The sequence below is a fragment of the Suricata suricatta genome, chromosome 13 (assembly GCF_006229205.1).
Source record: "Suricata suricatta isolate VVHF042 chromosome 13, meerkat_22Aug2017_6uvM2_HiC, whole genome shotgun sequence".
Classification (NCBI taxonomy): domain Eukaryota; kingdom Metazoa; phylum Chordata; class Mammalia; order Carnivora; family Herpestidae; genus Suricata; species Suricata suricatta.
In genome coordinates, this window is record NC_043712.1 from 79,475,659 (window position 1) to 79,491,711 (window position 16,053).

General features: G+C 42.9%; 1 protein-coding gene across 3 annotated transcripts in view; it reads right to left on the minus strand.

Moving 5' to 3' along the window:
- Nucleotides 1-16,053, minus strand: part of FAM189A2 (family with sequence similarity 189 member A2) — a 64,014-nt gene that overhangs the window by 47,335 nt on the left and 626 nt on the right. For 2 of the 3 annotated variants that reach the window (XM_029920895.1, XM_029920896.1), the window contains exons 1-2: nt 15,895-16,044; nt 5,402-5,458 (exon numbers count right to left, since the gene is read on the minus strand). In XM_029920895.1, coding sequence (XP_029776755.1) covers nt 5,402-5,458; nt 15,895-15,978 — 141 coding nt within the window. In that variant the 5' untranslated portion in view covers nt 15,979-16,044. Of the gene's footprint in view, nt 1-5,401; nt 5,459-15,894; nt 16,045-16,053 lie in introns of those variants that run through there. The other variant, XM_029920897.1, reaches the window with a different exon arrangement.

The following is a 16,053-nucleotide window of genomic DNA, read 5'->3' on the forward strand; positions in this document are numbered from 1 at the left end:
AAAACAAGAGTGAAATAATCGTAGCATTTATGTATGGGGTCTTATAATGGCCTGTTGAAAATGTCCATCTAGAGTTAAAACATCCCCCAGATAACTAAAGAGCATTCTGGAAACCTACAAAATGAGAGCTAAAAGATGCTTAAAAGAACACTTCTGATGTAAGTGCCTCATTTTTCAGATACAGGAACCAAGAGATTTTCCCAAGGTCACCAGTAATTAGTGGTAATATGTCAGGATTAGAATGCAGGTTTCTTGAACTCTCAAACCGAGGCTTATTCCAAAATTTTTACCACTAGAAAATATATGTGAAAGAACCAGAATGTATAAATTCAGAGCTTCAGAGCTCATTTTATAAATGTATAGATTCCTAAACTGCCCACAGGTATTCTGATCCCTCCTGGCATCCATCTTGCAGCTAACACATACAAGAATTTTTTTTTTTTTAAGTAGGCTTCACACACCCCCGTCCCCCAGTGCGGAGCCCTATGCAGGTCTTGAACTCATGACCCTGAGATCAAGACCTGAGCCGAGATCAAGAGTCAAACACTTAACCGATGGAGTTATCCAGGCACCCCTACCTACAAGTATTTCTAACTACCTGGTGGGCTAATTTCTCAGTCTCTTGACCAAGGGTCTGCATGATCCAAGACTCTCAGTTCAAGACACAATAGATGGAAAGCACCCGGATCCCCAAATGGCTCTGCGGAGCAGAACCACGTTGCCAGCCTAGCCTACTTGGACCGCTAGATGAGAGGGGCAGAATGTCTGCATGTCTTACTGGGACCAGTTTTGAGAGTCTTCTTGGGTAAGGAAGTTTTACGCTAAATTCCATAATCTTGAAGTTAGAAGAGAAACTGATGGCACGTTTTTTAAGATAGCCAGTTCATTAACCTCTTCTGTTCTCCCTCTAGGGTTCAAATCCACATGGCTTACAGTTGGGAATAAACCACATATGTGACCCAAGAACACCACCAGGGAAGTACTTTCATTCTTGACGCTAAAGATTAAAGTTGTCTTTTTATCAGCTTTGAGGTTATATTCATCCCCCTCTCTTCCAAACTTCATGGGGGAAAAAATAAAAATATGGAGCACCTGGATGGCTCAGTCGGCTCAGGTCATGATTTCACGGTCTGTGGGTTTGAGCCCCGCATCGGGCTCTGTGCTGACAACTCAGAGCCTGGAGCCTGCTTCGGATTCTGTGTCTCCCTCTCCTTCTGACCCTCACCTTCTCATGCTCTGTCTCTCTCTCTCTCTCTCTCTCTCTCTCTCTCTCTCTCTTTCTCTCTCAAATAAACATAAATAAATAAAGTAAGTAAGTAAAGGAAATGTTTATTCTTGATAGAAAATATGCAAGCTGGAATGGCGTGTGCACACATAGTGCATCTATATGCACATACACCCTGGCTTCATTCTAGTCATAGTCAAAACCAGCTATAAAGATGGGGTGCCCGTGTGGCTCAGTGGTTGAGCATCCAACTCTTGATTTTGGTTCAGACTGTGATCTTGGGCTCATGGGATTGAGCCCCAGAGATTCTCTCTCTCTCTCTCTTTCTCTCTCTCTCTCTCCCCCTCTCCCTCTGACCTTCTACCCTGCTCTCTCTTACTCTAAATTTAAAAAAAATAGGAAGGATTTCTTTAAAAAATAGCTATAAATATTTACAAACTATGTTCCAACATTATTATTTTTGTTTTGGACACATGAGTATTTTCTCAGCATAAGGAAGAAGATCCAATAAATGAAAACTTCCAACTCTGAGTTTCCATGAAACCTTGAGCGTGAAAGAATTGGGTCAGACTGAGCCTTCTTTGTTCACACTGGTATAAAACCTAATGTAATCGCTGAGACAATCACAAAAGGAGACGCACAAATATAAATGGTTTTCAAAAGGAAATATCCAAGTGTGTGCCCAACAACTCAAAATGAGGCCAGCTTGCCTCTCAAAGGGCCCGGGAAAGACCAACCTGCCCCCTCCCAAACTCCACCAGCATTATACTCTCTAACTCTCCTGAAGTAAAAAGGGGAGGAATATGACGTTCTACAGAATGAAAACAAGTGCGAGAAATTTCAGACAAAAGTAAAAAAGCAACGTCGAGAACCTAAAGCCTAAATTTCTTGTTGGGTGCCAAATTAACTTCATGGTCAACAACAGAGGTGTAGTGAGCCCAGTGGCCCTGAGGGAATGGGGTGAAGAGGATGGACAGGACCCCAGTCCTCATACAGCCACCCACAGTGGGGAGACAGACAGCAAGCAGTGCACCAACAGCACACAGGCAAATTACGGACAATGAAGCCCAAAGTCAGTGCTGGGACATGGTGAGAGGCAAAGGTGTGGGGCCAGTGTTAGCAGGGTGGTCAGGGAAGGTCCGTCTCAGCAAGGGACTGCTGAGCTGAAACCCAGAAGAGAAGGAGCCAGCCAAGCAAACAGTTGGGGAAGGAGGTCCGACTTGTATAAGACTGCCCGGCTGTGTTGGAGTCACAAGGTGCCCCTGTGGGTAGAGTATGGGACAAGAAGAAGGGCTTGAACTGACCAGCCAAGCCCACGCCTATGGGAACAGAGACCCCCACAGGGCCCTGCTGGCTCTCTGATGGAACATGACCTCCTGCCCAAAATCATCCAGTGGCACATTCCCTAACTCAGGAAGCCAAAGAAAAGGTGAAGCATCTACTGAGTGGGGCTGTGGGAGGGGCGACAGAGTCCCTTGGTGTCACCAGATTATCCCCTCACTCAGAAAAGAAACCTAGACTCAGAAAAGTTAAGTGGCTTGTACATTAGAGAGTTCTCCAGGGGCATGAGCTAGGACACAGACTAGGAGTGTCTGACTGGCATATCCAGCTCCTTCCATTACATCACATGGTTTTTTCCAGTTTTTCACATAACAGAAGCGTGCGGCACAAGTTATAACAGAATATTAAGTTTCACACGAACTGAGGATTTTTCACCGATGACATTGACTAAGGCTCAAGTGATCTATTGATGTACCCAGAAAGCCTGTCCTTATACAACTCCTATCAATTAACTTATCTTCTTTATAAGTTGATACTAATTAACATTTCAAAACAATCTCTATGTGACCTTCTAAATACGTAACTCATAACAGTCGAAATATAGAAGCCTATGGGTCCAACAGGCTTACAACTGATGGTAATACAGAAATATGACAGCGTGTCATTCAGGCAGGCGTGTGGACCCCTTGTCCACAGAAACACAGTATTTACTGAGATGAACTTAATATAACAATAAACAAAAAGCAAAGCACAACATAGTACGTACAAACTGGTTATAACTCTGACAAAGTTGCACATATACTTATCAACAAAGATGAGAAATAAATTTAAAGGCATATAATAAAGATACCTTTCTATGAAGGTCATTTTCTTTTACAGTTGCTTGAGCTCACGTAATAAATTTATGAGGCACCTTTCCCAAAGAAAACAATGTTAGAGAAATAAATGTCTTAAAAGGTCGAATTTCTACATATCTACCCGGAACACATGCTCATATTCTCCCATTTAGAGTCTTAAAAATACAAAAAGCATTAGAGATTTTCTGATTTTAATTTAAATACCTGACGGATGTATTACTCGGCATTTCAATATTGACCCAATGGAAAAATCAGGGCAAAAAAAAAGACTCTTAGAGCCAAATATTAGTATAAACATTGAACACCATCCAACATTTTTCTAGAGAGTTGTTGCAAAATAAACGTCAGCCACTCATAACACATGTCATAAAACTTATCTGAAGCCTCATTTTTCTCCTACTCTGCTATCTCAGAGATTAAAATGTTGGACTAATAATTTACTCCTTCCAGATATATGAACAGAGTTTCATGAAATGGAATAATTGATGTGCTTCTAAAATGCTGCTTAAATTGTCTCGTGGGCCTGAAAACTCTTTAGTTGTTCAAGACCATCAATGCAGTTCTGGGATCCGTTACGCAGCCTGTCCTCTGCAGTGTGTTTCTTCTCCCTGCATTTAAGAATTTAGCTAGGTTTGTAGTTATCTCCCACTGCCCACCAAACAGTGGCCTGTTTATGAGGGACTGTTGAGTAAATATACAAAATGAATTTAGAAAATTATTTAACCCTGTATCAAAATGAACGGGAGAGAAGTCAAAAGAGATGCCATATAGAAAAAAATTTTTTCACTATATGTACTTCAAATCAAGTTTCTTAGATCCCCTACTTCATCTTTGAAAGTTGGTAACTCTATTGGCAATTATCTGTTTTTTATAGTACTCCCTGAATCCAAGGGACAGAGCAAATAAAAACAAAACAAAAAAATGAACATTAGGAATACACAAATGCCACTGAACTGTAAACTTTAAAATGGTTAACTTTATATTATATGAACTTTGCCTTAACTGAAAGGATACAGTTACCAATATATGCCTACATTACCATGAACATATGTTATATGTGATAAAGAACTATAGAAAGTCTATAGACTATAGAAACTAAACTAAAGCCGATAGAAAGTCTAAGCAATGAAACTGTAAGGTAGTCCAACCAAATCATTATAAGAATAAAAAATTATGTGTCGTGATTTAATATCTGAGATTTACTTCAAAAGAATACTGGGAGCCGAGGAATGGGTGAGGGGCCAGCTTAACAGGACTGGCTGAGCTGGTAGTTGAACCTGGGTGACTGGTACAAGAAGTTCATCATATTACTCCTTTAGTATATGTTTTTAAATGTCCACAATAAACCATTTTAAAAAATTGTATTTTTACAACAGATCTAATCTGGGAACTAAAAACACGTGGAGAGCATTGGGTACATAAGAAGCTTAAAATGAATCCGAAAACTGACAACACTGAGGTTGGGTTACCTCTAGAGGGACCAGAAGGAAGGTTGGGTCCTGGCAACCTCAGTGTGATTTGGTTCGAGATTCTGCCCCAGAGTGACATCGCGGTCACGTCCTTGGTCATCCCCACCATAGCCACTGCGCACCTCCACAGGGACGGGGCAGAGGTGGGGTTGGGGGGCGTCGAGGACAGAAGGGCTGCCTGTTATCCTCCTCAGTGAAGTCTGATGCAAAGAGACAGGCTCATCTCTGGAGGTAATTGTTACTATGTGTCAAAGGGTTTGGATACTATCGAGTAGGGAAGCCTTTCCCTGATTGATGAAAAATAACTCGGTTATGCTCATCCAACCCCTTCTAGAAGGTTATGCAGTGTATCAGTGTGGTACATAATAAGAACAATAAAAAGGTACCCCCCAAAAAATTATCATCTCACTTTGCCATGAGCAGAACATCTGACTTCTAATATTATCCACTGCTAGCTTCTTTTTTTCATGGACAAGAAAGCTCGGGCATTGTTCTTCAGTGATTGAGTTCACAGTCTTCATACACAGCACGTTTAACAAAGGGTAACAATGTATGAGATCCATACGTACCAGCAGTATCATAGGCCGTTTCCAAGTTGTTAATCCTATGATTCCTGAGAGTATCACCTAGAAGGTACAAACAGTATCATAAATCTAGACAAGGGACCAATTCCAACAAACTAATCCTAGTCTCTATTTTTTTTTTTTCCAAAAAAAAAAAAAACCAACACCTGAAATTTCGAAGCCTTCTAACTCAAACATTTGACATTCCTGCTGATTCTGGGAGCCCTGGTAGACCACTTTGGACTCTCCTTCCCACAGGACCCCAAAGCTTTTTTTATTGACTGGGTGTGTTTTTTCTTAAGGTCAGTTAGGAACATGGGAGAGCAGCCCACCCTTCCAGTTAGTGAAGGAGTCAGTACTGCAGACCCAAGTTCCCTGCCCCAGAGCACCCACCCTGTCACCATCGACGGCCTCGTAAGATGTGTGGCTGCAACCCTTCCTCCGTCAGGTAGGTACCCACCCCTTACGGGACAAGTAAACTCCCTGAAATGGTACACAAGGTCTCTCAGGACCCTCCTCTGCCCAATTCTCAAGTCTGGTTTCCATGCACCACTGCCCCCCCATCTTCCCTCCAGGCACACCTGTCCCCCGTCAGACTGGCCAGGCTTTTTAAGTTTACTTATTTATTTTGACAGAGAGAGAGAGAGACAGACAGACAGACAGACAGACAGTGCCAGTGGGGGAGGGGAAGAGACACAGGGAGAGAGAGAGAAGATCCCAAGTAGGCTCCACACTGTTCAGTCTAGAGCCCAATTTGGGGCTCAAACTCACGAAACCAACAGATCATGACTTGAGCTGAAACCAAGAGTCAGATGCCTAACCGACCGAACCACCCAGGCGCCCCAGATTTGCTAGGCTTCGGCACTGCGGGGCTCTGTACTTCTCTTAGGGCCAGTATCTTCTCCTCTCAGCTCCCTTCATAGCTGCCTAAGAACTCCTACACATCCTGCAAGATCCCAGCTAACAGTCACCTCCCCTGAGACGCCTTCACTGATCCCACCTCCCCACCTCCCCACACTCCTCAACACAATTTCCCCCCAAAACGTTCTCTGTCATTATAACTTGAGAGGTGCATCTCTGCCTTGCCCACCGACCATGAATTCTTGTCTCCCGAGTCCTCAGCTCCCAGCCTGGCACCTGTCACGTGACAGGCAACTGATAACTATTCCTGAGCATTTATTCCACAAAAGAGGGAGGGGACTACAGTGAGCGAAGTCTCGTATCACAAAATGACACTTCAATAAACAACAAACTAAAATCCTTCGTAATGAGGAATCAGCATTTTGCCAAAATGAAAACTGGACATCAATGTCAGCCCTTTGGACAACATGGTTCACTAAGCAGTTGGGAAAGAACAATCAAAGTAATTATTCAGCTCAGGGACATTCCGATGTGACTGGGGCACATTTACCTTTGTATAACAGGGTGCACGCATCTGCGGAATGCAGTTATGAGGGTTTTACTTTATGTGCCCTTTTTACCAAAATCCCTCCAAGGTAGCAGTTCACAAGGACTGCTTCTTGGCGACAAATCTGTAGGGATTTCACAGTGTTGCTTCGAAACTCTCCATTTTCCATTTACTGGCTCAGAGTAAATCATTGTCAAAGGAGCAGAGGACAAGTCTACCCACTTATATCAAGGACCCAAAGACCATATATGGGCAGACAGGCAGTAGACCTTGTATCCCATTTATGTTTCAACATACTGTCAGCTGCATGCCCACTGGGCACTACATTCTTGCAATCATAAGTTCAACAGGCGATTTCTTTGTTCTAAAGGATTTCTTCGCGGAGGCGTGCAGGACATGTGTCTGCATGTGGCTGCATCTACTTTACAAATTGCGACTTGAAATCCAGGAGACCTTGGAGTCTGGGTTCCCCACCTGATTTCTAAGTAACCATGTGACCTTGGCCAAGTCTTACTGCTTTTCTGGTCCTCACTCTCGTTTCCTCAGAAATGTGGGTTAAGTGAAGGAAACCATCTCCGGGTCTCTTCTAACCCAAAACTTTACCCTGCAGGGAAGTGACGACACAAGGTCCTTCGGATTTCCCGGCAATCCCGCGCTGGCTCCACCTGCAGGCTGTGTGCGGCCACGCACATGCTGTGCGTGCGTGCGTGCGTGCGTGCGTGCGTGTGTGTGTGCACGTGCACCCATGTGTTCCCTCCTGCCGGCCCTGCTGCTCACTGGACCTAGCTGAGGTAATGAAACTGTTTTTTTTAAGTTTTTATTTATCTATTTTGGAGAGAGAGCGAGAGCGAGAGCGCGCGAGGAGAGCATGAGCCGGGGAGGAACAGAGAGAAAGGGGGACAGAGGACCTGTATGTAGCAGGCTCTGCGCGGACAGCTACCTGGGCGCCCCACTAAGGCGACTATTTTTGTAAAAACAAAACTGAAAAATTTTGACTGCCCTTGAGGGAAACACAAACCGCCCGCTTCACTAAAATCTAATGATAATGCAAATTATCAGTTAGTGTTCAATATTTAGACCACCTGTCTCCATTAATATAGAACCTTGTGGTTCGGCTTTTTGGAACATATGTTTTCTATTAAAACAACATTATCATTAAGATGAGGTGTTTGGCCCCGCCCATAAACACCCGAGCAAGAGACCCCACTCCACGTCCCACCTCCCCCACCAGCCACGTCACCCCACAGTAACTATTTGGGATGTTTACATAGGTCACATATGCAGATATTTTTCTTTAAATTCTTATTACTAGACAAACGTGGATGTGTATATATATTTTATAAAAATGGGTCATAAAAGATACTTTTCCTCCCTTTTCTTTCCCAGTAAATACTTCAAGGAAATCTCTTCATGTCCACTGGAATAGCTCTCATTCATTTCTGTTTAATGGCTACATAATATTCCCACATATGGCTTACCTCATGTATTCACCCATTTCCATATTCATTGGTAGTCACTCTATTTCCAGTTTTTTGCCCTCACTTTCAACGCTATGGTAAACATCCATGGCCATGTAATGCTTAAAACCAATTCCTTTTTATTCCTGTTGGATAAAGTCCCAGGAATAGGTTGCTAAGGTGAATACAGATATATTTGATAGATCATGGCAGATACAATTATTTAAAATCAAAGATCCTGGAATTAAGGAGCTGCGCTATCTTTATTATCTTTGAGGGGGTATATTACATATATAAGCAACAAACTAAACTTAAAATATAATTTTAAAAATACGTACAGGGGTGCCTGGGTGGCACAGTCATTTGAGCATCTGACTCTTGGTTTGGGCTCAGGTCATGATCTCACAGTTCATGGGTTCAAGCCCTGTGTCGTGCCCCATGCTGTCAGCAGAACCTGCTTGGGGTTCTCTCCCTCCCCCTCCCCTCTCTCTCTCACTCTCAAAAATTAATAAATGAAACCTTAAAAAATGTACAAAATGTATTTGGCAAATAATAAATTCAGAAATCTCAAAATACATATAACTTCAATGATATTTAAGACCCAGTAGGAAGAAATATAAACCTTATTAAGCAATATTAAACGAAACCCCAAATAAATCAAGCCATATACTATGTTCATGGATTGCAAGGCAAAATATTTAAAGGTAATAAATAAATTTCCATTTGAATTGTTTGTAGACTCAGCACGCACTCACACTAAGTCACAACGGGATTTCTGTACACAGGGATGTGTTAAGAAATTATACTCCAGTGGCAGGTGGGAATTATAGGCACACCCACCTCACTCCTGAACCCAGACACAAAGGCATATACCTACTTCTACTCAATTTCTCCCATTCTTCAAGCCCAATTAAACTCAACACTAAAAAGCAACTTTATAACATTCTTTCCACCAAGTGCAAGATAAAACTTGCCCTGAATAAGTGAGCAAAAACCTATTTTCTAACACTAAATTATCTCTATATTATTATAATGAAATTTATTATAATTTTGATTTCACTTCCTTGTAACCCATTCCTTGTAGCTTTGAGGAAAAAGCAGAGTTCTTTTTTTTTTTTTCTGATGTTGCAAAGAAGGATTCCAAGATATTCCACACAACAATCATTGTTACCTGCCACATATGGTTAATGTGTCTTAATTTCCCAAATTAAAAATCAAATCATTAAGATCAAAAGCTTATTAATTTACTACCCTTATTATTTTTCTTTGCTACCCATTGACATGCCTCAGGGCAAAAATGTCCTGGATTGCTTGCCAAAAGCTGCTATATCTAAACATAGAGATAAAAAGAGCCGACCTATAAATGTTCCATGTTTGCATTAAGAATTAAACACACGATAACCAAAGCGCTCAACAGCCTATCTTGCCCTATAGCTTTTATACTGGCAATTTAAGAAAAGTGTGTGTGCAGGGCACCTGGGTGGCTCAGTCGGTTAAGGGTCCAGCTTCAGCTCAGGTCATGATCTCACATTTTGTGAGTTCAAGCCCTGCGTCGGGCTCTGTACTGACAGCTAGCTCAGAGCCTGGAGCCTGCTTCTGATTCTGTGTCTCCCTCTCTCTCTGATCCTCCCCTACCTGTGCTGTCTCTCTCTCTCAAAAATAAATTAAAAACATTAAAAAAAATGTTTTAAAGTGTGTGTGCATGTGTGTATGTGTTCATGTATATCATTCTTCCTTATATGTCCAACATGATCCAGGAAGTAGGCACCCGGAATCTTTCTAATGTATACATGGTGGTTACTAAAATGTCCCACAGAAACCTGGCCTTTTCACTTTACTTGGACTAAATATTGCCTTGATATTTAAAAAACACTGATAGAGTTTGTTCTCTACACCTTCACAAAATCAGTTCTGAGGCAACAATCATTGCACCCATTATTCAGATTAGTAACTGAGGTTGAGAGGCTCAATGACTTACTCAAGAACTTACCAATGTCACTTTGCTGCCATGGAAAATGAAGGACCAAAGGAAATCAATAAAATTCATCACAAAAAAATTATATTTAAAATGGCCCATAAATATTAAATTAATATTTGATGATATGATAGAAAAAATGTATTGTTTATTTAACTAGTAGAGACTTCAGAGTTTTTTTAGCTAGCTTCTCCTCTGAACCATTCATTCTATTTTTTAAAGTTTCATCACTGCAATATTTTAAAAAAGGTTTACCTTAAGGTTCACTAATATCTGTCTCTTTATAAGGAACTGGAATCTTGTCAAAGAATTACAGACTCGAGGGAGGGATGACCATAAGTTTAGGTCACAGACTCAAAGCAGAAATGTATGCAGATGTCTTTAAGGGTATTAGGGTTCCCAGAAGAGAGCAAAAAATAATAATAACCAACTCTACCATCTGCCTCAGATATCTTCCAAGGGTTGTGTATGTCATCAGAGTGAGGTATTTTGTTTCCTTTTTTGTTCTATTTTTTTTTAATGTTTATTTATTTTTTGAGAGAGAGACATAAAGTATGAGCAAGGGAGAGGTAGAGAAAGAGGGAGATACAGAATCCAAAGCAGGCTCCAGGCTCCGAGCTGTCAGCACAGAGGCCAATGCAGGGCTTGAACTCACGAACTGTGAGACTGTGACCTGAGTAGAAGTCAGACATCTAACCAGCTGAGCCACCCAGGCGCCCCGGGGATTTTGTCTTCTGAGGGAGGAGACGCAAACCGAGGCAATCCTCTCTATCGTTAATCCAGTGTCCTGTGGTAGTAACTAAATATCCCCCAAGTCAAGAGCCAGGAGAGCATGGCTTCCACAGAGTCTAGGTGATCCTCCAACGGTCACTGATCTGGAGTCAAACTTCAGGATGCTTTTAAAAGTGGCTAATCGCGGGGCACCTGGGTGGCTCAGTCGGTTGAGCATCAGACTTCGGCTCAGGCCATGATCTCACAGTTTGTGGGTTCGGGCCTCACTTCGGGCTCTGTGCTGACAGCTCAGAGCCTGGAGCCTGCTTTGGATTCTGTGTCTCCCTTTCTCTCTGTCCCTCTCCTGCTTGTGCTCTGTCTTTCTCTCTCTGCCTCTCAAAAATAAGTAAACTTTAAAAAATTAAAAAATTAAAGTGTCTAATCTCTTAGCTGCATGCCCTTTAGGAATAATAATAACAGATTGAGTGATTAACTGAAGATACCAGGAAGAAAAATGATCAGAGAATGCTCAGAAACAATGAGTATGTTAAAAACATGTGGCATATGGAAAAGGACTCTTTATAGGACTTGTTAATTCTTAATATACATTAAAATAGATAAAATACCTTTAAGATCCAGACAAATGAAGGAAGAAGCTTCCAAATCTCAGCCTCAAGGTGAGAGCACTTACGGAAGTATATTCGGAAAAATATTCTTGAATTATACTGGTAATAGTCCTTTCAATGAATAGATCTGTCCCTTGAATTTAATTTTGTATCAATTACAGAAATAAAATCCTTACCAAACCTGAAGAAAGATCTGCCAATTTAATTGCTATCGCAGACTAAGGCACATAACGGTCATTCAATCTTCTATCTTCTGTGTTCCTACTGAGTCCAAAGTAACCTTCGACAAACTGGAACTGTCACTCAACTACCTAGGTCCATAGGTCAACAAAACTTCTGAGGGAGAAATAAAATGTGGCATATCCATACAGTGGAATCTCATTCGGCAATGAACAGGAAGGAAATACTGACATGCTGTAATTATGAAAGAACCTTCCAGACATTATACTAAGTGAAAGGAGCCAGTTGCAAAGGACCACATACCGTATGATTCCATCTGCATGAAATGTCTAGAATAATGCACAGACACAGAAAGTAGGTTAATCAGTGGTTGCCTAGGGGTAAACAGGTCAGGGGGAAATGGGGAGTGACTGTTAATGGGTACAGAGTTTCTTTACACAATGATGAAAATTTTCTGAAATTGATTGTGGTGATCGTTGTGCATCTCTGTGAATTCACTGAAAACCATTGAATTGCATGCCTTAAATAGGAGAATTGTATGGACTGTGAATTATATCTCAATAAAGCTGTTACTTTTTTAAAAAAACGGCCCTCAAGTCATAATTTTTAAGCTTTTTGCATAAAAATCTTACTTTAGCTTTCTTTCACACATTACTATGTGCTATCAAGCCCCTCTCTCTTTTAAGCCCCCCCTTTTAAGAAAGCCATACTGAAATATTTAATGGCTGAAATTACGATACCAGCAAGTTGCCTGAAAGTAATCCAGGAGAGGGGCACCTGGGTGGCTCAGTCAGTTAAGCGACCAACTTCAGCTCAGGTCACGATCTTGTGATTCACGAGTTCAAGCCCTACGTTGGGCTCTGTGCTGCCAGCTCAGAGCCTGGAGCCTGCTTCAGATTCTTTGTCTCCCTCTCTCTCTGCCCCTCTCCAGCTCGTGCTCTATCTCTCTCTCCCTCAAAAATAAATAAAAACATTAATATTATTTTTTAAAAAATAATAAGCATGGCACCTGGGTGGCTCAGTCGGTTAAGCGTTCGGTTAAGCGTCCAACTTCAGCTCAGGTCATGATTTCGCGGTTCGTGAGTTCGAGCCCCACATAGAGCTCTGTGCTGACAGCTCAGAGCCTGGAGCCTGCTTCAGATTCTGTCTCCCCCTCTCTCTCTCTCTCTCTCTCTCTGCCCCTCCCCGTGCTCTGTCTCTCTCCCTCTCAAAAAATAAATAAACATGAAAAATTAAAAAATAGTAACAATAATCCAGTAGGGGGAGTGGATGTGGGCTAGAAATGGCCATGTGCTGATCACTACTGAAGCTTGATGGTAAGTAAATAGGGGCTCATTATTGTATTCTTTCTACATTTTTACAGAGATTTAAAATTTTCATAATAAAATGTTAAAAGTGGAGGGGGATTCTTAAGACTGCCCAGTCACGTCTATGCTGCCTCTCTATTCTTTTTAGGTTTTCTTTCTGTTTAGATTTTCTTTCAAAAACAACACACATATGGAACCATTTACAGATGAAATGATGTGATGTCTGAGGTTTGCTTCAAAATAATGAGGGAAGCTAATCTGACAAATAGCCCCGGGAGCGGAGGGAGCTCATTCCTACCCCGCCTGAAACACTCAGCCTTCTGATGTTATCAGAACACAGAGCCAGCGGCACAGCCAGGAAGAGGCGGAGACAAACAATTGTTGGTGCTGGGTACGAGGGACAGGAGGGTTGGCTGAGCAGTGTTGGAATAAATTTAAAATTTCCCATAATGCAGCATTAAAAAACAAAAACAAAAAGCCTCTCTCACGTACATAAATTCAAAAGGTACGTGCTCCTGGTAAAACTTCTCTCCTGAAACTCCATGGTCATGGAGCCTAATGTCATCCTCAAATCCTATCCAGTCATTCCGAACACGCAGTTTCTGTTGGTTCTATTGTCACTTTGTAGATTCTGTGGTCAACCTCAGAAGCAGGCCACAATGAGAATAATGAACAACTTCAGGTTTGTACATAGAGCTAGGGGGTGGGAGGTGGAAAACAACCCTATAGAAGAGAATTTAGTTCCAAGTTACTAATTCTTTCCCTGCTCTGTTTCACTGTGTTCTAGAAACAAGGACACGCCCAGCCAACAGGTTCAGATTAACAACCTTCATTTTCTGGCTAAAGGCCTTTTTTTTTTAAAATACTTCATCAAATCCAACTGTAGCTTAACTGACCTCTAAGGGCATTCACCTCTAAAATAATTCACAATAGTACACTGATTTGGAGTTTTGATTTCTGAAGAGAAAAAAATAGTTTTAAATAATCCTAAACTGGGTGGGGCTGCCTGGGTGGCTCAGTCCATTAAGTGTCCAACTTTGGCTCAGGTCATGATCTTGCAGTTCATGAGTTTGAGCCCCACTTTGGGCTCTGTGCTGACAGCTGGGAGCCTAGAGCCTGCTTCTAATTCTGTGTCTCCCTCTCTCTGCCCCTGCCCTGCTCGTGGTCTCTCGCTCTTTCTCCAAAATATAAAAATAAGCAGCCAAAAAAAATGTTTTTTAAAGCCCAAACTAGCTATCTTTGAGAGGACAAGAGATGATGATTTTATAAAGATGAAATTCCTAAAAATGTATGGAAGATTCACTTCTGGCCCGTGGTACTTAGAGAAATGAAATGCCTCCACCATTTGGCCGACTTTACTCTGATGGGTGGACTAGGGAGCATAATGAATCTAATCCCTACCCCACTGTTTTAAAAAAGACTCAGGGAGGCCACGGGAAGAGCCCAGTAGCAGGGCCGGGAGGGTGGGGCTCCTCTTGCAATGCACAAGCATGAACTCCAGTTACCACAGCAGCACGGGCTGTTCCAAGGTACGACCATCCAGCATCAACCTGTCTCAAAAGGAGAGCAAACTGGCATCCATTTAAGTATAAAATGTCAGGCTGGGCTCAGGGTACTTAATGTTCTTAGTGTTCTTATTCAAACAATTACTTTGGGTTCAATTAGTTCTCCCTATACTCTTAAAATTCGGTCTTGAACCTGGGTATGTGGGGACCTGCAAAAGGACTATTTTATTCGGCACATACATTCATTGCAGATCTTATGCTAACTATTGGCACTGCCAGCCTTAGACTGACCTACTCCATAAAAAGGTTGTTGGTTTTCAAACACCCATCTTCCACAATCATTCCACAAAGACCTATTTCTGAGGCTCTCAACCGCAGGCAAGCCTCAAGAGGCTAGATGCCTTAGACACTATGACATTTGAGAAGGCAGGGATGAGGAGCCTCCTGGAGTCCACACACAGAAGAGGCAGCAGCTTTCCCCAGAGGCTGGGCGCCTTTTGCCCCAGATCACCGTTCCCCATTGGAGGAAACAGGGCAGGTCCCTGAAGGGGGTGAGGCACCTCCAGTTAGCTGCCACCTGCTCTTTTGGGCGTTGGGGAGCTCATGCATAATGACCACTTGGGTTCTTGAGAACTAAATTCTGCACAGCAGCCCGCCTGGCTCCAATAATCAAGTGGGGGCCTCCTTTAATGACCAGGTACAAGGATGTTTGCACACACCCTGTCATTACCTCCTGAACTTGTCCCCAGAGCAGAGCCATACACCAGATACATCTCACATTTACGTGTGCCTTAAAGTGGAATAAAATAAATGACATGCCCCAAGGTAAGCTGTCACTTCAATCACTCCACAAGAACACTTACTATGTGCCAGGCACTGTTGATACCTCAGTGGACAAAAGAGATCAAATGCCTGTCCCCCCTGAGCAGACAATTGTCCGTGAAGTAAATACTCAATGGCCCAAAGTTGAATCATTTTCTCCTGCTTTCCTGTCATCCACCCCCATTCTTCAATCTCCCGGAGTTGGAAATCTACTGTATTCTATGAACTTGGCAGGAACAACAAAATCCCTCGCCTGCGAGGCACAGGACACGTCCAGGTGCATCCCAAGTCACCCTTGAACTGCTCTCTCTTTGAGCCGTTGTTTCCCACCCCCACCCCCCAGCCTCACCGCCTCCAAAAACTTCAACTGGTCCAAAGAACCGTGCTCCCCAACCTCAGCCTTCAAGGGTGGGAGGCCAGTCCTGGGGCAGTGGAGGGGACCGAACAGAGGCCCCTGCTCCCCCCGCGGGCCCTGTCCGGGCGAGCGGGGCGCGCGCGCGGCACTCACCGAGGAGCCGGCCCAGAAGGGACACGAGTTCTTCACCTGCGGGGAGCTGCTCAGCGACAGTGCCCCGAAGCTCAGTGCCACCATGCAGCAGCCCAAGATCAGCTGCAGCAGCCCCAGCGACAGGAGCGGGCGAGCGGGCAGCAGCGCCGAGCCCGGGGC